Source organism: Cuculus canorus, chromosome 21, assembly GCF_017976375.1.
Source record: "Cuculus canorus isolate bCucCan1 chromosome 21, bCucCan1.pri, whole genome shotgun sequence".
Lineage (NCBI taxonomy): Eukaryota > Metazoa > Chordata > Aves > Cuculiformes > Cuculidae > Cuculus > Cuculus canorus.
Window position 1 is genome coordinate 602,262 of NC_071421.1, and position 23,660 is coordinate 625,921.

Sequence of the window (23,660 nt, forward strand, 5' to 3'; positions counted from 1 at the left end):
AGCTTTGGGTTCAGTTGGGATGCAAGACACTCTGCAAATGTGAAGATGTAACTATCCCATTTTTCTTTCCCCACTCCCTGCCTTTCTCCCACTTAACTGCTGGCTCCTCTCCTCCGCCCTTTCCTGTGCCTTGTGCTGATGGCAGCGTTTATCTGCATTTGTCCTCTGTCCCTGACATCCAGTTATTGATTGGCGTGATTAAAAAGAACTGATAATCACTTCACATTAATCCCATAAATGACTTAAGACACCAAAATATTTGCATAATGCATCTTAAAGGTGGCAGCTAAAAGAGGATAAGACCCAAAACTGCTTGGCACAGGAGAAATGGGCTTCCCACTCACCTGTGGGCTTGCTTAAGTAATGAGCCTTCTGCTTGCATAAGGAGGAATCTGAACTGGTTTAGTGGAGGAAGATGCAATGGGTACTCAAAGGCTTTGAGATCTGAGCATCCTCTCTGGTTGCTGAACCTGGAGGTGGGGGCAGCGTGAGGGGAGCAGCAGGAAACACTACAGCGGCTGCTGAAACGAGAGGCTGTTTTTGTCTGCTGCATCTTGTGAAAATCTGGAGCCAGACGCCTGCTGAAAGTACCTCTGTCTAAAGACTTTCTGTCATAAACTTATCTGATTAGCAGGGAGCTAGACGGCAGATTAGCCCCTGCTTCTGTGCTAGGGCTGGGCGCTCGGGAGCATCCGAGCGGATCTGCTCCTGGTGCTGGTGCTGAGAGCCCTCAGGTGGGGGGCAGCAAGTGGGGGGAGGCAAGGGGGATGAGCGGGGGATATTTAAAGGAAGATCATCACTAGGTAATTCTGCAGATAATGCACCCTCTGTGCTGCCCTGCTGGTCCCAGGTGAGGACACTCTGCTCTGCACCAGTGGGTTGATGGTCATGTGCTGGGTGTCGCAGCAGCACAGAGTGGGTGCACTTGACATGTGAGTAGAGGGTGGGAGGGAGCTGTGGATGTGGGAGGGAAGGGCAAGATTTCTAATGTGTATAATTTTTTTGTAAGTATCTCTGGTTCTTCTGCCTGTCACCTTCCATTCAGAAAGAGGGGAGGAAGAAAAATAGACACATGTAGCTTGGGGCAAGCTCCTCGTGCTACGATGGCTGAGGGATCTGGAGATGTTTAGCCTGGAGTAAAGGAGGCTGAGGGGAGACCTTATCCCTGTCTACAGCTGCCTGAAAGGAGGTTGTAGTGAGCTGGGTGCTGATCTCTTCTCCCAATTGACAAGTGATGGGATGAGAGGGAATGGCCTCAAGTTGCACCAGGGCAGGTTCAGATTGGACATCAGGAAAAATTTCTTCATGGAAAGGATTCTTGGGCACTGGCAGAGGCTGCACAGGGAGGTGCTTGGGTCTCCATTCCTGGATGTGTTGAAAAGACGGGCAGATGAGGTGCTCAGAGATCTCATGTAGTAGTGAACAGGCATGGTTGGACTCGATCTTGGAGGTCTTTTCCAACCAAACGATTCTATCAATCTATATACTGTGAACAAACAAAAGGGAGACATCCCAGATTTCCATTTAGTATCATGTATACATTTTAGCTTGTTCTTCCTCTTTGGTGTTTGCAGAGCATTTACTTGGGAATACTTTTCGAGTGGATAGCTGTATGCAAGCAAAAGCATTTGCCAGCTGAGCTGCAGGATCTGCTACAATGACTGTCTTTTTGTGTTTACCTTCTCCCTTTCCATAGAAGGGAAAAAAGGGACTAAACAAGCCTACTTAGCAGCAATCTGATGCAAGGATAACAGGCAAAATAACACTGGACTGCTCTAATGCATTCTCTTGCCCCAGAAGGAAAAGGGCATTGTTTCAGGATCTGTTAGAGTGAAGAGCTGAAAATTAGTTTTGTAAATAAATCTGTACCCTCAGTTCTGAGTAATCCCGATGTCGGTGTTTGTGGTGGGGTTCTTTCTAAAAAGAAAAACTATTATTCAAGTAAATAAATTTGCCTTGTCTTCCAGGGTTGATGGAATGGAAAAACTTACTTTTTCTTAGGAATAGCAGGGTGACAACTGATAGAAAACTATCAGTTATTCCAGTTCAAGTTTCCTATTAATGCTGGAACAGATCTGCCAATTCCTACACTTTCAGTTTTTCCATCTGAGATGTAAGTTCTGGCCCACGCAAGTTATATCTGGCAAAACTGAAATGAAGAGCTCTGGCAGCTGCGGAGTCCTTGATGGGAAATGAGTGAGCAGTTTGGGAAGTGCAGTGCACTCAGTCTACTCTCCCCAAAATGAGAGGAGGCTCCCTAGGAGCCTGATGAGAAGGAGGGGGAGAACCTTGCTTGAAATACAGCTGTGTCGGGCAGACAAAAGAATCTTGTGTGCGTACTCGTATATGCTCATACACACAAAAATCAATTACGTGGTGGCAAATAGAATTTCCTTAACTTTGTGCTTTTCTGCTCTGTTGCAGCCGTGATAACGACCTTTCCACTATCATCTCCAACTTGCATCAGAGCCGTCAGCTCGTTATGCCAGAGACCCAGAGCCGCTGCGAATTCAAGAGAAACAGCATCGACGTCAGCTTAGGAGCAGCAGGTAAGCAGATGGAGCAGGTCCTTCTTGTTTGGGTTTGTTGACTTCCCCCCTCTCTCTTTCACTCCCTTGTTTCTCATTTTCTTCTGTGGTTGTTCGTGTTCCTCTTTGGAGTGAGTCGTGTGAAGGCTTTTAATATTCTGGCTAAAGATTAACACGGAAAGGATTTCATTGTGATGTTAAAGTCATTTTGAGATCTCAGCCCTGTGTTACTCTCAAATCTAGTGGTCTGTATTAAACTACTGGCAACGGAGCTTGTGCCAGCAGAGAAGTGAAACGTCCCCAGGGTTCGTGTCCAGTGAAGCAGAAAGGCCTTGCAGAGAGCATGGTTTGATTTGTAATTTCATTAATCAGAGGTTCCCCGTGCTGCCTCTGTGCCTGCCAACTTCTTTATGAGTGTGTGTTTGTTTTTTGTAGGGCTACCTGGCTTTTTTTGTGGAAGTTCACCTGGTTTCAACTTAACATGGTGAAACCAGAAATCTCTTTTTGAATCCTGCACTGTGGATGTCAGCAAGGGAGCTTGGGGCGATGAGGCATTGGCGATAAGCTAGACATCTGCTTGTTGTTTGCAGAATCTGTGATTTGCTTTTGATTATATGTAACAGTTGTGGAAAAACTGGGAGTAATGCTGGTTTTTATATTGAGTGATCCCTGTCCTTGCAAATCCAAATTGGATCTCTCTGTGTTAGTGTAGGCCTTTCGTGAAAATCTCTGTGTTTGTGGGTTTGTTCTTGTTTTCTTGTGTGTCTTTCTGGTGACTGTGTAACTTGACCCCGCATCTGAAGTGGACACCACATCTGATATGCTTGGGAATGTCTTTGGAGGATGTTGAGTAATGTGATCGGTACCTGATTTGCCGTTTGCCTGAGGCTTGGAGGAAAGGTTCCTCCTGCCCACAGTGAAGGTGTACTGGTGCAATTGCTCTTGCAGTAAAATGTTTGATCCCGTGTATGTCTTGTGTTGAACTGAGGGCTTTGCGATAGTCTGTAAAGCAGGCACAGGCAGCTCCCAGCCTTTGCTTTCACAGCTGAGTCTCCGTATTCTCTTCATTAGCTGATCTCCACAGCCCCTTTTCCTACACAGCTCTAAGAGACAAACTGGCCAGTTAAGTTTTTCTCTGACCTTGCTTGAGTCTATAGGTCTCAGTTGACTCCATCTGTTAAATGGTTTCTATAAGATTGTTGATTGTTTGCTTTACAGAGAAACTGCTGGGCTTGATCAGCTTTGCTGAATTTCTTTAAGATACAGAAATGCAAAGGGTACTTTTCATTCCCCTAAGTGTCAAGCGGTAGAAAAGATCAGATGTAGAAGTCCTGACTCTTATTTATTACAATTCAGGTATCAGGTTCTCTACTTACCTTCTTAACCATAAGAAACAGGAAGAGGTATAAAACAACAGGCACTGCACACGTGTTGTAGCAGCGAGAACAGCAGTGTTTGGCTCTGACCTCAGCGAAAGACTAAGCAATGAAAAACATGAGTATTTGTTTGCGTAAGAAGCCACTCAGCAAGTGACGGTGATTTTCAGGACGTGATAGATTTGATGTGTCTAACAAGAGCTGACCAGCAAAAGAGTAGGTGGGGGGTGGATGGTGGGGAGATTAGGGATCTAAAGGGAAAGAGAGCACTGTCACATCTCCACAGGAACAGTTTAACTCTGTTTTTTCCCCACTGTCTGGAGCCACTTCACTCCACGTGCTTGTTTGTCGTTTGCCAAAGTCCACGCAGAACCTGCCAGCCCTGACTTTAGGGGATGTGCTGAACTGGTACCTGTGTCACCATCTCCAGGACATGGAAGCGAAGGGAACAGACAGAATGTGCTGGAATTGGTAGCTGATGCCGACTACTGGGTTTATATCTCAGTTCTGTTTGTTTGTATTGGCAGGAGCGGAAGGGGAGAAATAATCAGTGCGTATATAATTTTAAGACAGTGTTGAGTTAGTCTGTTGTTCAAACCACTTAGTAACAACAATAAGGGAAGAAGAAACATGCCCCGGTTGTTTGCTGTTTGCATTGGATGCCTTAGAGAACAATACTATGTATTTGGCTTACAAGAATCTTGCCCTCAAACAGACGTTTGGAGATGGACGATGCTGAATAAATGATCTTAATGCCGATATGTTTAAAAATCCCACATCACTCGTGACTGTAAGTTGCAATTCTCTCAGAGTAAGTTGGATTCAGCTGCTAAAATGTTTTCTGTTGCTGATGTAGCATTTCTGGTTTGAAGTCGGGCATGAAGTCCCAGCCAGGAGAGGCGGAACACTCCGAAAGCTGCTTTGCATCTACAGCTGCAGATTCTGCAGGATAAGGGGTGAGCGCACCCAGCTAAAGCAGGGTTCAGAAATGTATGTGGCTTCTTGGCTATGGCTAAGGCTAAGTGGAGGATTAGGAACAGGGATAGCACAAATGGAAGAGATTCGCTTATTGCGGGGCCCGTGGGGTTAAGAAGAGGGTTGAAGTTGGCAAGATTGGTTGGTTTACAATTAATTCTGTGAGAGAGTTCGTGATTTATAGTGAAACCAGAATTGGAGGCAGTGCTGTGGTTTTGAACAGCACGGACAGGAAAATCGGAAGTATTACTGGATCTTTAATGGTCTTTGAAATGCAGAAAGGGGCTGAAAGTAACAGAAGATAGCAGTGTAGAGTTAGTTCTGGGGCTTTTGTGGGTTCTGGGAGGTAGGTGAGACTAGAGGTATGCAAGTCAGCCCAGCAAAGAAAGGCAAATCTCCCCAAGATTGTAAAGCAAATGATCACTGAACAACAAAGCTCAGTCTCCTGTCTTGTCCTCCCAAACTTCTCTGCTGGATCTGTGTGGTGTTGTTCCACTGTGACGGTGTGGAATAAATGTGGATTATAGCTTCCTTCTAGAGATGTGGCATGAAGGATTTGGGGAGAGGGTAGAAGTGGTGCTCCTCCTGCTACTGTGTGTACTGAAGCAAGACGTCTAGATAAGAATAGCTGACGGCTTGACTCAGGTTTGAAGTGTCCCCTGATACTGGACCTTAGAGGAAATAAAGAATACCAACAGCAAAAGTCTACCAAAAAAGCAAGAATCTCCTTCAGCCAGTGCTTTCCAGTCAGACACCTGGAGACGCTGCGCTGGCAGGGGTAACTGAGGCTTTTGCAGCGACAGCAGGAGTAGGTGGCTGAGAGGCGTGTACTGATAAAATCTAATTGCCCTATCGATTGGCTTAGGAGCCACCGTCAGCTGTGGTAATGATTGAGATATTCTGATGTGTTTGATGCATATTAGCCATATCACGCTCCTCTGGGCCCACTGGGGACTGGGAGGTATTACAGAGATCTCTTAATCATGGAGCAAACTTGCATGTGTTGGGCCTGCTCTGCAGCACTACAGATTTATTACAATTACTGCTGATGTGCTTGGATTTCCTTGGGTCTCAAGGGATCCTGGCTTTCGGGAAGAGCTGCCCTGTTTGTAACTCTGAATTCTTCACTGGCTGAGGAAAGCCATCTCGCTGGTTTAGGCTTTTGCCCATCTGCACCCTCTCACACTGTTCTTCTTTCCTTCTCGTCTGGGGTGGCTGTTGACAATATCTCATCCTCAGACTTTTAAGAACAGGAAAACTCTGCCACTTCTGTTCTCTCTGCCTCTCTTAGTGACTGGGTGTGGAAGCTCTTGCTAAAGAGAGAATGCTGATTTCAATAGACTCATAGAATGGTTTGGGTTGGAAAGGACTTTAAAGCCCATCCAGTTCCAACGCCCTGCCGTAGGCAGGAACACGTCCCACTGGATCATTTTGCTCCAAGCCCCATCCAACCTGGCCTTGAACACCTCCAGGGAGGGGGCAGCCACCACTGCTCTGGGCAGCCTGGGCCAGAGCCTCACTGCCCTGATTGTGAGAATTTCTTCCTAACATCTAATCTAAATCTTCCCATTTCCAGTTTAAAGCCCTTCTCCCTCATCCTATCACTACAGGCCCCTGTATAAAGTCTTCCCTAGCTTTTCTGTAGCTCCTTTCAGTACTGGAAGCTGCTCTAAGGTCTCTTCAGAGTCTTCTCTTCTCCAGGCTGAACAACCCCAGCTCTCTCAGCCTGTCCTCTTATGGGAGGTGCTCCAGCCCTGGGATCATCAATGATGTCCTTGTATAATGTCTGTTCACCAAAAGATTGGTGCACACTGAGAATTTGCAAGTGTTCCTTGTTTCCAAGACAGATGGAAAGAGCAGTAGATTCTTGTGGTGGATCAGAGAATGTAGTGTAAAGGAAGGGCACTCACCTTTCTGCCAGCTCTGTTGCTCTTCACTGATCAAAATGATATCCAGCTGCTCTTTTGAAGTCTAGGTTATGTCTACACAGGGTTTATATCCAGCTGCTACATTTAATCTCCTCCTACTTCTCTGGCCAGTGTTGGACTTCTTTTTTACTCTTTTAAACCTGGAGCAAATTAATGCAGTTGCTGAGAGGTGAGACTGGCTCTTGGGCAGAGATTTTCTGCTCACAGAGAAGAGAGGTGAGCTGCTTCACCGAAGTTCTGACAGTCCTATGGGGCTGCACTTGGGGGAACGTATGTAGAGCCTACCTGGAAAAAAGGGCTTTGGTAATGCCCAGAGCTCCCAGGGCAGTTAACCTAGGGGATGTGAATGCTTTCTTCTCTCTTGTCACTGCAAACTTGATTTTCTTGTGGTGTTCTGCAGTGGAAAATGCTAGGGAATGCTTTCCTTGGTGCTAATTAAATTGCAGTCACGATGGGAATATAATGTGCCAAATGGAGGAAGAGAGAAAAAGTACTTCTGATGGGGTCTGTGCTTCCTTAGGAACACACAGAGGCAGCCTGCAGTCGGTGAGATTCCGTAAGAGGCTTAGCAACATCTCCAAAGGTAGAGCAAGGATGCTCAGATGCCTCAGGGGGAGCGTGCGTGTGGGAGGGGAGGGCAGGCGATGAGCCTAATGAGAATATAAAAGTCGTTTCCAAATGGATCAGATAAAGGCGAAGCAGCAGCCAGGGTGCAGGGCTGGCACTACAGAGGGGCTTACCTTGAGAGCGGATGATGGCACAAGGCGCTTTTAATCTTAATTGAGAGAGAGAGAGAGACACACACACGCAAGGATGAGCAAAGCCAGGGCTGCTTGACAAAGGCACAGTAGCAAAGCTGATGGTTTGCACATCAAACACGGATTTAGAGCCCCTTTAAGCAGCTAGCAGTGTGTCTGTAAACAAGTCCAATCCCCTCGATCCAGTTCGCCTAATGCAGTCTGCCAGGGCTTGTGTGGAGGATAGAGGAGCCCTGGCGAGTTCCAGGGCTCCTAGAGAAAGTACGAACGCCTTCTCCCTTGGGTGTGTGTGCACTTTGTACGCTGCTTGAGGATTTGAACGAGCATTTTGCAGTAGAGTCCTAGTCCCAAGACCCCAAACAGTTTCTCCTTTACAAAAATCTTCTTAATTTCTCCTCTTTCTCTTCTCAAATGCTCTCTGTTCTGCAGCTCCTTCGTGACTTTCCAGTTGCGGTAGGACTATATTTGCATGGATAGAAGTGGAGGGGTCGGGCTCGCTGATGATAAAGGAAGGTGGGTGGATCTTACCTCTCTTCCTTCTGCCCCTCATGATTAGAGAGAGTTGGCTTGGTGAGAGAAGGCACCTAATGGAGACATGGCAGAATATCAGGTCTTGCTCCAGAGAGCAAGCAATTTGCTGCTGTTCTGCATGTAATATTTGGGACTGCATGTGGGTTAAAGACCCCTTCCGCAGTGATTAGAGGCTTCTTTGGCTGTGATGTTGGGTTCAGCAACAGGCCAGCTTTCTAATGTTTTGGAGCTTCCAGAGAGCTTGGGCTTCTTCTAGGGGTTGTTGGTCAGTGAGATGGAGATGACAGACCCTTGAGAGGCTTGGCCTCAGAGCAGGGATGCTCTCAGTGACCCATGGAGCTGCATGTTAACCTGCAATGATGCCTGCAGAAATCCCGTGTGATGGGGAGAACAGAGAGTTGGGGTTGTTCAGCTTGGAGAGGAGAAGGTTGCAGGGAGACTTTAGAGCAGCTTCCAGTACTGAAAGGGTCTCCAGGAAAGCTGGGGACAGACATTTTTGCAAGGCCTGTTGTGACAGGGCAAGAAGTAATGGTTTTAAACTAAGGGAGGGGAGATCTAGACTGGATATAAGGAAGAAATTTTTCATAATGAGGGTGGTGAAACACTGGCACAGATTGCCCAGAGTTCCCATCCCTGGAAACTTTCAGGGTCAGGTTGGATGGAGCTCCGAGCAACCTGATCTGGTTGATGATGCCCCTGCTCCTGTAGGGGGTTGGACTGGATGACATGTAAAGTCCCTTTCAACCCAAAGCATTCTAAGATTCTATGATAATATGACATCTGTGTCCCTTGAGGAATCCTACTTTAGGAGTTCTGCTCCATAGGAGGCCATGCATACTCGATGCTTTTGCAGTTCTGGAAAAGCACTGATCCTCTACATATCTCAAAAACGTCCTGAAAGAGAGAGATCTCTCCTCTCTTGGTGAGGTCATTTGTTCTTCTGGGTAAGGTTATTTGCTCTTCTGTGTTAATGCTCCTTTCTCATCTTTCCACTTGAAGCTCTATTGACTAAGCAAGGGGGGAGGAGAAATTTCAGGAATGAACTGTAAACAGAGTCACACTTACAAATTGGTCTTGGAATTTTTATTGCCAAGGCAATGCTTAGAGCTCACGCACGTGGATCTGTAGCTGGTCAGACGAGTTGTCTTGCTGTCTTTGGGCCTGTCCCTGAACTCTGTGTGCCTGCCGTGGAGGGCTTCCCTGTAATTTCATTTGGCTTTGCACCAAGGCCAAGAGCTTTCATCTGCTAAGGAGGAGTTAATATTGGGTGTGACAAAGAATTGGGATCAGGGATGTTGTAGCTAATGGTTAGAGACAGAATTACAGGGAACGGCTGTTTTCAGAGTGTGTGATAATGAGCTCGGGTGCAGACATGTTTTCATTTAACAAAGCTGAACAAGAACAAAAAAAAAAAAGCAGAAGCCTTTATTGAATTGCTTCCTTAAATTGAGCAGAAAATCAGCACCAAATGGGCATCCAGGAGTAAGCCCAAGTTGTAAGCCCAGCCACATTTGCTTGCATGTTTTGCCATGAAGGACAGTTGTTTACCTAGGCAACACGAAGGGCTGGGCTCTGTCAGTGCCACTCATCCTCTTGGCTTGGATCTGGAGGATTGGCATTTCTTTGTGCTCTCTAAGTTCAGTTTTATTTCTTCTGAAGCCTTGTGGGGGTGGGAGGTAACCAGCATCCTTTTGTGTTACAAACGGAGGTCCTGAGAGGTGAAGGAAAAATGGGAAAGCCCAGCATGGAAGCGCTTCCTTTTGCTGTGCCCCACAACTGCACTTGAAGCGTAGGTTAGCATGGAGGTTTTTGCTGGTAGGAGTGTTGAGGTTTTATTCTTGACTTTGTCACTGCAGGAGGAGAAGGAGCTGAGGCAGTTCAGTGCCTTGTTCTTGGAATTCAATAAACCTTGCTCTTGGCAGGGATTTGAAGCCAGTTCCTGGCAGGAGGGTTCTTGTAGGATGACTCTGATCTTTGGGAAGGTCAGTGATGTGTTTCAAGGTGCATCTCCCTCCCTTCTAGGAAAGGAGTGCCATAGCTGGACAGGGCGCTTGCGGTAGAATCGTGGAATGGTTTGGGTCAGAAGGGACCCCAAAGCTAATCCAGTTCCACCCCCTGCCAAGGGCAGGGACACCTCCCACTTGAACAGGTTGCTTAAGGCCTCATCCAGCCTGGCCTTGAACACCTCCAGGGATGGGGCAGCCACCACTGCTCTGAGCAAGCTTAGGAACCTTGGCCTCCTCTGTGCCTGGCGTGAGCAGGGCAGAGTGAACATAGTTGAGACAGTGAGTCTGTCACTCTCCAACAGCTGGATCAGCCACCAAACTCATGGCCAGAATGTGATGTGGTGTCGAAACTGAAACAAACACTGACTCTTTCTTCCTTTCCTTGCGGCCCTAGGAAGAGCAAGATTATCCTGCTTCCAAAAATAACCTCTCCCCCACCCCCTACCTCCACCTCCTTCCCCAGGTGCCTTACAGGCAGCCAGTAAAAAGCTGAAAACAAATCATTGATGCGGTGACATCTCACTGATGTTATATATAGAAATCCAGTACTGGTTTTAATGCAGCACCTGACTTGTCCATTCTTGCTTGCTGCTGGGTGGAGAGGAGGCAGCGAGTGGCTCCTCCTGACCCTGCCACCACTCAGGTTGGTACTTCAGAGGTAGGGTTTGGGCACTGCTCCTGCTCTGGTGCCTGTGTGCGTCTCTGTGTCATCAAGATTGGAGGCTGTGGGTTTAGTCCTTCACAGCAGGGGTAATACTGTGCCTCCACAAGCTCCTCACGGCTGTGTGTCTGCAAAGCTTGTGTTGTGATTAGATGCCCAGGTAGCAGGCGTTGAGCTGCTGCTCTGCTTCTTGTTCCTTTCAAGCAGTCAGCAGGGTGCTCTATGGCTTACAGCTTCATGAGGGCTCTGAAGGTGAGGGAGAAGCCCTGCTGAAGAGGTGCTGATCTGTGGTAGATAGGAAAAGACAATAACTCTGCCTGTAATTTGGGAAAGGCCACGCGTTGAGGTTTTGCTCCCTCCTGCTGTGTCTCTGCGTAAACGGGCAAGTCCAGGTTTCCTCACAGGAACACAGTAAAGACCCTCAACTCCTTTCGCTCTGATGCCTTTCTACTGTTATTTAGCCTCTTCAGTGCAAATCAAGGAGATGAGTGGGAATTCCCAAGGGTTAAGTTGCAGACATATCCCTGTAGGGTACGGACTCGAAAGTTAAACTGGATTCTCTCCTGGTGATGCCCTCTCTCCACGTGCAAACTTGTGGTTTCAGACCTGGTCAGGAGAGCCAGCGGTGCTGAATGCTTTAGAGATCAGACATGAACAGCCTTGGGAGGAGCTGTTCTACGATGGACGGCTGGGGGTTGGGAGGATTTTATTAATGATTTGCTGTGAGCAAGAAGAGGATCAACTGCCATTAATTTTTCAGCTCTGTGCAATCTTTTTGTTCCCAATGCCTTTTCTTTTCTTTGCTTTTCTCCCCTTTCCTGCTTGTTACCCTCCTCATTGTCTTTCTTTGGTTTTCAAACCCTTTTTTCCTTCCTCTTTTCCGTTCTTAATCTCCACCTCAGATGTGCACACTTCTTCCTTTCCATTTCTCTTCCTCCCTTTAGTTCCCTTGTCCTCCTCCCTATTCTCCCTTCCCCACCCTCCCTCCATCTCCAGGCTCCTCTGGAAGAAGACAATTGGAAGGCTTTCCGCTCTGCTCTCAGCTGAGAGGCTCCTTCCCTCAAGCCAATCAATGGCAGCCTTTCAGCCCCAGTGGGGCTTGGCAAACATTAGATCAATAAGTTATTAGCACCATTCTGTCAGCTGTAATGTGGAGATTGATCGGGGCTGGGGCTCCTGCATGCTGCCTGGCACTTCCCCAGCCTGATAAAGATGACAGATTAAGGGAATAAGAAAAAGGAATTAAGGAGTCTGGCTGTCAAAGCTGTCACGGGCTGGAGGAGCGCTGTTTTTTTCAGGGGGCTGAATGAGTGCAATTGGACATTTCAATGGTTCCAAGGGCACAGCACCACCAGCAGCTCTGTTGGAAATCACTGTCTTCAGCGCTGGCTTTTCTAAAGAAAACTGGGAGGTTTGCAGAAGGAGCAGCCAGAGGAGGTGGAGCAGCTGTCCTGGGGGCTGGAGGGAATACCAGGTTGCTGGCACAGACCACACACACAAGATTCCCCCAGGGAAAAGTGAGTGCCTTCCCTGCTGCGTTGCCTTCCCTGCTTTGTGGCACGGCTGGGCATTGTGTGGCATTCCCCAGGACTGAGGTAGGAACCAAACTGATGCCAGTTTTCATAGCTTTTTATCACAGAATTGTGGCCAAGCAACCTCTACCCAAGAGGTTTGTGGTCCCTCAAGGGAAACTGGATCCTTATCGGAACCGTGCTTGTCTCCTGATTGAACAAGCTTCCCCCTTCTCCCATTTTATCCACTAGAACAGCTCCTTTCTAGAGCTGAAAAGTGATCTCCAGAAGGCCTGGACTTCCAGCCCATCCTTGTTATTTAAATCTTTTCTGGAAGAGAGCAGGGTTTCACAAGTTTGCAGTTGCTAAAAAGCCTCTCTGCAGCATATAAAATCAATTCCGATCTCCCTTAAGTGCAGTATATCCTCTCTGTGAATGTTTTTCATACTATGAATATTTACTACCTTTCCATGGCTTGGTGCATGCTGTAAAAATGAATTTTGTAAGAAACTGGGAGACAAGGAGCTGTTGGTGCACCTTCTCTAATAAACAGCCTCATTACAGACAGGAGGATGGCTCCAGCATGACCTTCACCTCCTGCTCTTGCTCCTTGGGAATTGAAATATTGGACAGTGCTTCTGGGAGCTCAGCTTCCAGCGAGGCATGTTGAGCACATGAGAGGTGGGAAGCAGCAGGGTACTGCTTGCAGGGTAGGAGGAAAGGCAGATGGCCAAGTGGTTAGAGCTGAGAAGCGGGAACACAGGCTCCTTCTCAACCCTAAGAAAGGATGGTTGATATGTTATACATTGGGAGCCCTTCTACTCAACTACTGTCTTGTTGCATGTGCCTGCAGCTTTTGTATGTGCTGGGGTTAACTCATGTTTAGGATGGAGTTGGTGACACTAGGACTGCTTTGGGACGCTTCTTCCTATGTTAGCGCCTTGAGCTCAGTGGCGTGGTTTGGTAGGCATGGTGGTGTTGGGCTGATGGCTGAACTGGATGATCTTAGAGATCTTTTCCAACCTCAGTGATTCTATTGGAGCCCTCTTCTTCGTGCCGTTGAGGAATGACTGCTCAACCAGTCTGCCAAAGTTAATCTATGTTCAAAGTGAAAAAGAGAAAAACCTTTGACTTCATACTGCATTCTTCTTGCTTTGCTGTAAGAGACCCATTAGCAGGTTGTGTTCCTCCTTTCCCTTCTTTCATTTTTAATTCCTTTTCCAAGAGTCTCTTTCACAGAACTTGAACCCATGATGCATTGGGAGCATTTGCAGATACCTTGGTCTAGACCAGGGACTGTCCTGAGCGAGGGGTGCCCAGCTTGCTCATCTATTTGTGCTATAAAGACTGGTAGAGCAGCTGGCGAAAGGATGCTTCCTGCCCTGGAGAGGTTGCAATCTAAATCTAAATGACAACCAACAAATAGATATAAATGTGGAGATATAAAGGAGCAATGAGATAACTCAGTGCAATAGCTAAGGCTTGCAGCCTGCTGCCTGCTATGTCCCTAAAGCCATTAAGCTGCCCTGTGGGGAGGAGGGTGCTACCTTTATTTCGCAGCTGTTCTGACATCCCCATTGCAAAGATCCAGCAGGAATTCCCCTTTCCCTGCTAGAACTATCCCTGCCCGAAGAGCTGGCATGCATTTGTATTGTTCTAGGATCCCAAGTCCCAGAAGCCCACTGCTTCCCTTCCCCCAGCATCCCCAATAATTTTTTTTCCATTCTCATTGCCCTCAGTTAAATTATGGCCCGTTATTCCCATGACCTTGTGCTTCACTCTCCCTTTGTTCCATTGATTCCTGCTGGCAAGGGATGGGGCCGATGTGCAGCCAGATTCCACGCTGCTGCGTGCAGCCTACTGCGTGGCCCCTCGGCCGCCAGCCTTTGTTGAGAGCAGCTCTGGGCCTGCTGGGACTCGGCAAGCTGGTGCTGCTTCTTACAAAGGCACAAGCCCATTGCCGAGGAAGGAAAGTCTCCAGGGTCCCTGCAAACCTGTCGCATTCGGCGCAGGAACAGACTGAGCAGTAGGGCTGGAGCACCAGAGTTTTTGGAGCAGAGCAGCTCCTCTGGTGACAGGCTGTTCATGCCAGAAGAAAGGGGAGAGCTGAATAAACCGAGATGCTGCCAAGATATTTCAGATTGGTCAGTGGGAATTATCATCTTCAAGGTTTAAGATGGATGGGGGAGTTGAGAGCAATGGAGGATGTTTTCCTCCTCTTAAAATAATGCGAAAGAGGTGAAAAAAGGACTCTCTTCGATGCTGGCTTTCTGAGCCTGGGTGATTTCCTATGGAAGTTGGCTCAGTTCGCTGTTTACTCAGGGTTTCTGGGTCCAAGAAGCTTTCAGAGCAAATGTGCTGATATGGGTAGGGAGCGTGAGATTGGTCTCGATCTCTTCCAGTTGTGTCTGTAGTGTAATACAGTGCAGAAAAACATGGTGCAGTGCCCGGGCCATAACTGGGACTCGCTCCATCATCCACTCTCTTAACAACATCAGGAGGTGAAAAAGTCTGTGTACACTTCATGTTTGTCTGTTTTCCCTCTCCTCCATCACTGGGACATGGGCTTGTTCGCACCCTGCTCTTGTTGTAACGTGTGTCCTTGGGGCATCTTCTCTGCCGCAGGTTCCCATGTAAAGACAGGAGATAAAGTCCTTCCCTGTTTGGGGAAACCAGGAGATAGGTTTTCTAATCTTCCCAGCTGACTTAGGCTCCCAAGTCCTCTCTTCAAAGCTGATAATGAGGCTTGAGATTCTTAGATGTGTTGGTGAACATGACTGTTAAGTCACCCGGCTCTGCTGGGTGCTGGGACGCTGCAGATTAGAGGTAGCGCAGGAGGACAGAGCAGTGTTACTTCCAGGTGATGTTTCCACCCATGGTCTCAAGCCCAAAGAGGGCTGTGATTAGATAAAACCCACATAGCCTCGGCTTCTACACGAGCTCATTTTATGGAGTCATACTTGCATCCTTTCTCTGTGGTTGCAAAGCCATCGGGTCATACCTCTGTGTGGAGGCAGAAGCGTTGTCTTTCGCCAGCTGACCTACTTTCCTGGCCTGTCTCTGTTCATATGCTGCTGTAGAAATGCAGCAGGTGAGTGCTAGACCTTTTCTTCACATGGAAGGTGTGGGGGGGAATCTGCTTTGATTTCTAGAACTTTGGGGAAAACATTTGACTTTGTTTCTAAAACCTCTCTGGATTGCTTTTTGTACCACTTTGTTAGGCCAGCAGGAGCCCGGAATGTGAAGCAGGAGTTAGGGACCTGCATGGGAGATGTGGGAGTGTGTGTGTGTGGTCAGTGCTCTGTTGCATTGGTGGCAGTAAGTGATCGGTACACTTGGGCTTCCCCTAGCACTCCTTCCTTCTATTACTGCCTGGCTTAGCTTCGTAATGTTACGGTTGTACTGATAATGTCTTTCATTTTCAGCTTTAATATTAAAAAGCTGCCCTGATTTGGCTTCCTTTCAAATGCCTTGTAGAAGGCATGAGAGAGGAGGCAAAAGCAGGAGTTTGGGAAGCCCTTCCCAACTATCTCCCCCATTCTCTGTCTAACGTGGAGCGTTGCCTTTTGCAGGTGCTTGTGCTAAGCAAATGGTTACCTTCTGGCTTTCTGGTCGATGAGTAGCAACATACTCTACAACCTGTCTCTGAGGGTGGTAGGACATCCAGAGGCAACGCTGCCAACTCATCTGAAAAACATATTTGGTTTTCCTGCTGCAGAGTTGGGGAAGGTGGTCTGGGGATGCTCCCATCCCAATGCCTTCAACCACCATCCTGGTTCTTTGTGCAAGGAATGGCTGGGTGAACCGCACGGGGGAGGCATAAAGGGATGAGTTGGATATAGGGTCCTTTAGAAGGGCACGTGTTTAGCAGGTATAAGAGGTATGGCAAAGCTCTGCATGAGGTTTAAGAGAGCAAAGGATTAGTGCCATAATACAAATACGTTGCCATTTAGGTTATACCCCAGAGCCTGTGAGTTTACCGAGTAACTAATGAAAACATGACCTGTGTCTTGCGTGCTTTGCAGCTAAGAAGGCTGAGAGGGGGTGTGACTGCTTACAACACTGGGCTGGAATTCGAAAGATTGCTTTTCATCTTGTGCCCTCCTACTGACTCAGTACATTTGGGGCAGGTTGTAGATCTTTGTGCCTCAATACTGATGGTAATTATTCCCTTTTTCTTGTATATCTTGTTGATTTAGTCCCCACGCTTCTGAGGGCAGAGAGAGTCTCTGAGAAATCCCAGGACTGTGCTTGAAACAAAGGAAAAAAGAAAGGGGGAAGGGAGGAAAATTTTCCTTCTGTGGTCTGACTGCCATAAAAACTGCTGGGAGGCAACCCAAATAGTATCTCAGTGTGTGGGATTTGGTGCTTTGGTACAATGTGAACCTGAGATGCTGGAAGGAAAATGCTGCATATCGTCCTAGAGATTAATACGCTGGAGTGGGGTCTGTCCAGAGAGCCAGTTCAAATCTCTGCTGGAAGACATCTGGGACCTTACCCGGTGGTGCCGCTGGTAGCAGCCTGTTATCCAGCTGCCAGCTCACCTGTGTGTGTGAAGTGCATCATCCCCAGCATAAGAGGGACATGGAGTGTTGGAATGGGTCCAGAGGAGGCCACGGAGATGATCCGAGGGCTGGAGGACCTCCTATAAGAGGACAGGCTGAGACGGTTGGGGTTGTTCAGCCTGGAGAAGAGAAGGCTGAGGGGGGACCTTAGAGCAGCTTCCAGTGCTGAAAGGGCTACAGGAAAGATGGGGAGAGGGGCTTTTTACAAGGTCACAGAGTGATAGGATGAGAAGGGATGGCTTTAAATTGGAGAGGGGAAGATTTAGATTGGATGTTAGGAAGAAATTCTTCACAATGGGGGTGGGGAGGCCCTGGCCCAGGTGGTGGCTGTCCCATCCCTGGAGGTGTTCAAGGCCAGGCTGAGTGGGGTTTGGAGCAACTGGATCCAGTGGGACGTGTCCCTGCCTGTGGCAGGGGGTTGGAACTGGATGGGCTTTGAGGTGCCTTCTAACCCAAACCATTCTGTGATTCTAAGTGGGTGGTTTGGGAGCGCAGGTCTGGTGGAGTTGGTGCCACTTCAGAGTTCGTGCGCAAGTTGGTGCCGCTTTAGAGTTTGTGGTCTTCCCCTGCCCAAGCACAGCTGGTTGGGAGTGAGATGGGACTTGGAACCTGTCCTGCTGACGTGCCTGGGAATATCGAGGCATGGTGCGAGTCAGAGCGAATGTCTGCTGGCAGATGGGTGCGTGGGGGCGGGAGCGGAATAGCAAGAGAGGAGTGATGAGAGGGTAACGAGGTGCCTTGGCAGAGCTGCGAAAGCAAGGAATCTTTACTGCTCATATTCTAACTGCTGTCACATGGAACTGGAGCTTCTGTCACCACTTCTTCCATGGAGTCTCTTTTGCCTGAAGTACATAAGAACAAGCCCTATTGGGTTTTGCTGCCTCCTGCCCAGGCTGGGAGGGGTAAGCAGAGCAACGGGACTTTTGTTATTTTAGAGCTACAAATCCCAGATGAGAACAGTTCTGAGGGAGTATATATGATCTTGGCCTCCAGCACTGGGGGTTTGCAGCATCAGATTAACATTTCCAGGAAAATCACCATGAGGAATGAAGAGCTCTGTGAGGAGGGAGCTTGCGGCTCTGTCTGTGCTGTGTGGCCAGGTACTTGGAGTCATAGAATCTTAGGATGCTTTGGATTTGAAGGGACCTTTACAGGTCATCCAGTCCAACCTCCTGCAGGAACAGGAGTATATTTAACTAGCCCTGATTGTTCCTAGCTTTGATGCCTGCTTGGCAAGCCAATGCTCTCTCTGGCTTTGGAGAAGTGATGTAAAGGGTAAACTGAGGCAGGAGGATTGATAAAATTCGAACTGCATTGAAAGGCTGACTCAACACCTGGACTGTAAAGCACTGAGAAAACTTAAGTGCTGTCACCGGCCAACTCTGTTCTTTCTCATCTGCTTCCCAGTTGCCACAGTTGTGTTGTGTTTACTTTGCTTTGGGCTATGGATGCAAAGCCTCTGCAATTGTCTCCAAGTGCCAGTTCTGTGAACAGGCTGGGTGACAGGGTCATGGCAAGATAAGATCGCAGGCAGCTTGTGCTCTTGAAAAACCTTGAAATGCCACTAGTAACTTCACAGAGTTCCAGAATCTCTCTCTGGATAAAGACATTGCCTGGCAGGCTCTGCCCTCAGTGCCTCAACTGTCTGCTCTCGGCACAGCTCCTGTGACAGCCACCGATCCGTGCTCCGGATCTGTGAATAAACACAATGCCAAGGCAGGGACCTGGGCTCGCTTAGGTGAATTCAAAGTGATGTGGAGTGATTCTGAGTATGAAGGACAGTTGCTTGGCTTAAAATGTCCCCTGGAACATAAGGAATTTTGTTGTCCTTCTAAACAGCACTGAGGGGGTTTGTAACCTCCCTTAAACAACACACTTTGGGCGATTGCAGCACCTCTGCGTTTGTGTTGACTCACAGGCAGATGCGATGCATCCCCACTCAGATATGGTGCTTGTTTGCAAGATATTTTTTCTTATAAGATGCTGCATCTTTAACAAGCCCTTGATAGATGGGAATTTGCTGCTTGCAGTGACAAACAGTCTCTTCCTTCCTGCCCATATGCAACATCATGCTTTCAGTTTCCCCCAGCGTTATTATGGGAGGATATTGATTTTAAATCTGCTCGGGGACGCTGTAATTGTATCTTAGATATTTTGTGTTGGGCTGTAGGGCTGCAGTAATGCAAAAGGCTTGAGTGTTTCCGTACAATCTAGAGGGGGAAGATTGCTAAGGACCTTGAGGTTTTGAAGGAGGAGGGAAGGGGGGGGAAGAGAGAGATTGAGAGAGAGAGAGAGAGAGAGAGAGATTGAGAGAGAGAGAGAGATACTGTGGTAGGAAGATTCAGAGATCTGTTGTGCTTTTTTTTTTTTGTGTGTGTTGTTTTTTTCCTCCCCTTCCTCTCCCCCAGTTGCTTTGCATCAGGGCATGAAAGGAGTGGAAACACCAGGGGGACAAAAGGCACCAGAACAAATGATGAAACTCAGTAAGGAAATCAACTGGATTCAGAATTTATAGCTTTAGAGCGTTGCATTGATCAGGGTGTGAATAGTCATTATGTGCTTTTGGACTGCGTGATTAGGAAAACAGATCAAGGCTCTCAAGATGATGATTTTTCTTACTTTCATTTTTTTTCCTCTGCCTGTAATATATGTGTGTGTGAGAGAGAGAGCAGCAAAATACCAAAGTCTCTCTGGTTGCTTCTGCAAAGAGGAAAGTACAACCTTATCTGATACTCAGGTTTCTCATCTCTCTTCTAGATGAAATTTTAGGCAAGAGAAGAGTATGTTCTCCCAACAGCAGCAGTGAGTGTCCTTTAGAAAGCAAGAAAGCCAGAAGTGAGTCCCCAAAGGGTAAGTGCTGCTTCTCCCTCCCCCTTCCCCTTTCTTCTCCTTTTTTTAAGAGTGCAACTTAATTGAAATTAAGGAGGGAGGGCAGGGAGGGTTGCGAGAGGCTGCGGTGTGGGAGCTGCAAGTATCCGGCGCTGAGGGTGCATGAAGGAGGCTACCAGCGTGTTGTGCTTTTCTTTATCTAATCGCAGGGAAGCTGGCAGTGCGTGACAGGGATTGCCTCTTAATTAGAATAATTGCTTTATGATTAAAAAAAGCAAGCTGCAGCTTTTGAGGGTGGATTTTAGGGGTGTTTCTAGTTTTCAGGCAGAATGTCTTGATTACATGTTTATTAGAAAAGATACAGCATTATTGTGCTGGCATCTGTTCCTTTAAAGGGTAAAAAAGAAGCCTAGCAGGGAGAATAGGGCTGCCTGATTCTTTCTTATGCATTCATGGCACTGTTCCTATAGAGATGGAATCTACAGAAGGTTTCTCTTTTTAGGGACTTTTTTTTTTTTTAATCTCCTCATTTATCTGACATTTTTTTTCCTATAAAGGTGATTTTTAAACTTTCTTTATGACTGGCAAAGTGGAATGTGTAATGGAGCCTGCAGTTAATGAGTTTGTCTCAAGGTTGCGTAAATGAGGTTTTGCAGGCCGTTCACTCAAAGGCTTTGTTGTTAAGTTCAGACTAATTAGCTGTCAGTAACACCCCTGTCGATCACTGTGCTAGACCTGCGCTCTTTGGCCACTACAAGTAGAAAAGCAGACAAGCTGGGTAAAGCTGGGTCCTGTTTCTTGGGTTGGGAGTCCAGTAACTGAGACTCTGTTCTCGATAACCAATCCAGGGAATCTCAGAGGGGACTTTTTGCAGCAGTTTGGAGTTTAGGAAGGCTTTAGGACATACTTTCTATTATGCTATATAAAGATATATTGTAAGGACCTGTACTGCATCCTGATTTCACATAATGTCCCAATATATTGCCTCTTCTTGACTCCTTGTCCCCAAATTATGAGCTGAAATGAAGATGCTCTGAGAGGATGTCAAATGCCAGTGTCGCTTAATATGATACTGCTAACGCTACCTAAGACCATACTGAAGCTTTTCTTTCACATAACCCTCTCCTGCCTGTTAAATCTTTAACGCAAGTGGAATCACTTTAGTTTTTTATTGGGCTTTTCTGAAAGATGTAGAGGAACCCTCTGTGCTGCTACTCTTTACCTGTTTGCCTTGATTTCTTTCATCTGCCCTGTTCCTCTTATCCTTGCGATGGTGGTAGATGTGCAGGTGAGTTCCAGCAGGATGCTTCTAAAGATTCCAAAACGCATTTGCTATACAGGAGCATGAGACTCTTGTGGTGCAGTCAATACTCCCACTGTCATCTTTGCTGTTTCTGCTGAGCCTGTTTCCACTGTAATTCCAAGACGAGGCATGCTTAGGAACTGAATCCAGGTAACAGCACCCTATGTGGCCTGGCTGAGAGTGGTCTAAACTTCAATCAAGCCATCTGAAGCCAAACTGTCACATTTGGATTCACCCTAATAAATGGCTGAACTTTCACAAATTGGTGGCTTTGCCATGGGAGCAGCAGGGTCAGATGATCCCATTCTGTTTCTTTGACTTTCCCACCATTTACTCGAGTGGGTTGAGTGCAGTGTGAAGCAGAGAAACTGCCCTTGGCTTTGCAGTGTGCACTCAGGATCTAAATCCGGCTCCTTAACTCTCAATGACTCAGGGATTCCCCCAAGTCACTGAGAGGGGTTCCTAGGAAGCCCTGAATAAAAGCAGACTTTCACTTTCTACTCCCACTTGTTTCTCAGAAAGCCTTCCCTGCCCTTTCAGAGTGTGAGATAATGGAAATTCTGAGCTGGGCCTTTTGCTCATCTCTTGTGTTACCTGTTTATTATCGTATGAGATCATTGGGGAACCCCTGTTCTCTGTAACGCTGGGGCAGGTGTTCCAAGCCTAGTTTGGTGATGCTGGAACACCATTAGAACGGCGAGGGGTTGAACAGGGGTAGAGACTTTTGTGCCTCTGGAGTCTTTATCTACCCACCCCCTGTTATGAAAAGAGAATCAAACGAGGGGCTGTAGCACTTCTGTGTCTTAAGCCCCAAACAGAGAGAGCACCTTGCAGCTGAGAACTCCCAGGGGCCTTCTCATGAGGCAACGTTCCTGTGGTATGGGAGGGCTGGGGAGGAAACAATCCCTGCGTTTCCAGCTCTGGTTGGAAACGGAAGGATCCGTGTTGTGTGACAAGCCGTTTTCAAATGCAGAGGATTCTAGTGGCCAGTTACCTGGAATTTGGGAACTGCTGCTGCAGGGCAGTGCTGCGAAGTGTGAGACTGTGCCAGAGCCCCAGTCTTGGCTGGGACCCAGGTGCTGTGAACGTAATTTGTGGTTTAGGAGTGGGAAGAGAAGCAAGGAGCAACTGGAGTTTGTAGCCTGTGCAGCCCCAGGTAGGAGCATCTCCTTGGTTAGGAGTCTGCAGCATCTCCCTGGGATGCACCCTTCCTTTCCTTCCGTCTCTATGGTGTGCCATGTGCCCTCTGCACTCTCCTGTGGTGGTGAACAGCCCACGGTGGGGACTTTTCCCCTCTCCACGCTGGCCCTGGTTGCAGCCCATGCTCGGGGCACAGCTGCAATGTCTCTGGAACCGCCTTTTGAAGAGAAGTGACCCCGCACCCGCAGCATATCTCGTGCTGCTGTGGCTGCGCCTGACAAGGCAAGGAGAACAGAGGCAGCCAAGTAAATCACTCCCTCTCTCTGACTGAGTGAAAAAACACCTGTAGGGCTGGAAACCCTTCCAGCGGGGAGGCAGTAACCTTCCCTTCCCCCGTCCCCAGCGCTCACAGTGTGCGCAGCAGAGATCAAAAGCAAGCCCTATCTCAGTGGAAATGGGGCCGCGCCAGCACTGCTGTCAAACAGAGCAGAACGTTCTCGTGTCTAATATGGAAATGCGAGCGTATCAGAGGCTCGGAGCGAGGGCTGTGCTGGCAGGTCACGGAGGAAGCTTTTCTCCCTGGGAGACAATTCCCCCACGTAAAACCCTCACTCCTGCAGCAACAGCGTGTCTGGAGATGAGCTCCTCCAGTACCTTGAGACGTGAAATAAAACCAAACGATTGCAAAAAGAGAAAATGGGGAAGAGTATTTTAGTTTCTATTTAAACTGCTGAAAAATAAATCTGGTAGAAGCCTCATCACTTGGGAAGGTTTGAAAATAGACTGGACTCGGTGCTGGAAAACAAACTTAGGGAATAATATTGCACTTCCCCCCGGGGTGGGCTGATGAGCTCATATGCTGCTCCTTCTGCCGTTTGCTTTCCTTTGCTGTTGCAGATCTGTTAAAACAAAACAAAATGGAATTGCGTCTTCGGTGAATGAAGTAGACCAGAACCAGAGCTGGAACACAGCTGAGCAATTTGGAGCCAGCCTCTGTCATCACAGAATCAGAGAATGGTTTGGGTTGGAAGATGTTAAAGCCCATCCAGTCCCACCGCCTGCCATGGGCAGGGACACCTCCCACTGGATCAGGGGCTCCAAGCCCCATCCATCCTGGCCTGGAACACCTCCAGGGATGGGGCAGCCACCACTGCTCTGGGCAACCTGGGCCAGGGCCTCCCCACCCTCACAGCAAAACTTTTCCTCCTAAGATCTCATCTCAATCTCCCATCTTTCAGTGTAAAACCATTTCCCTCCTCCTGTCCCTGCACTCCCTGATCAAGAGCTCCTTCCCAGCTTTCCTGAAGCCCCTTTCAGTGCTGGAAGCTGCTTTGAGGTCTCCCTGGAGCCTTCTCGTCTCCAGGCTGAACAACCCCAACTCTCTCAGCCTGTTGATGTGTTCCTCTCCTTTGGGCCAGGATAGCTGTGTGTTGATTGGCTTGGCAGTTCTCCCATAAAGTCAAATTGAAGAAATAAGGTTTGGCCCCATTCTTGCTACAATTTCACTGCCCCCACTAAACTTGCACTGCTGGGTATGGTGGGAGTGGAC

General features: G+C 47.9%; 1 protein-coding gene across 8 annotated transcripts in view; it reads left to right on the top strand.

The window, feature by feature from the left end:
* Positions 1-23,660, top strand: part of SAMD11 (sterile alpha motif domain containing 11) — a 233,663-nt gene that overhangs the window by 173,207 nt on the left and 36,796 nt on the right. For all 8 annotated transcript variants that reach the window (XM_054085465.1, XM_054085468.1, XM_054085467.1 and 5 more), the window contains 2 exons: positions 2,425-2,549; positions 19,597-19,689. In XM_054085465.1, coding sequence (XP_053941440.1) covers positions 2,425-2,549; positions 19,597-19,689 — 218 coding nt within the window. The remainder of the gene's footprint in view (positions 1-2,424; positions 2,550-19,596; positions 19,690-23,660) is intronic.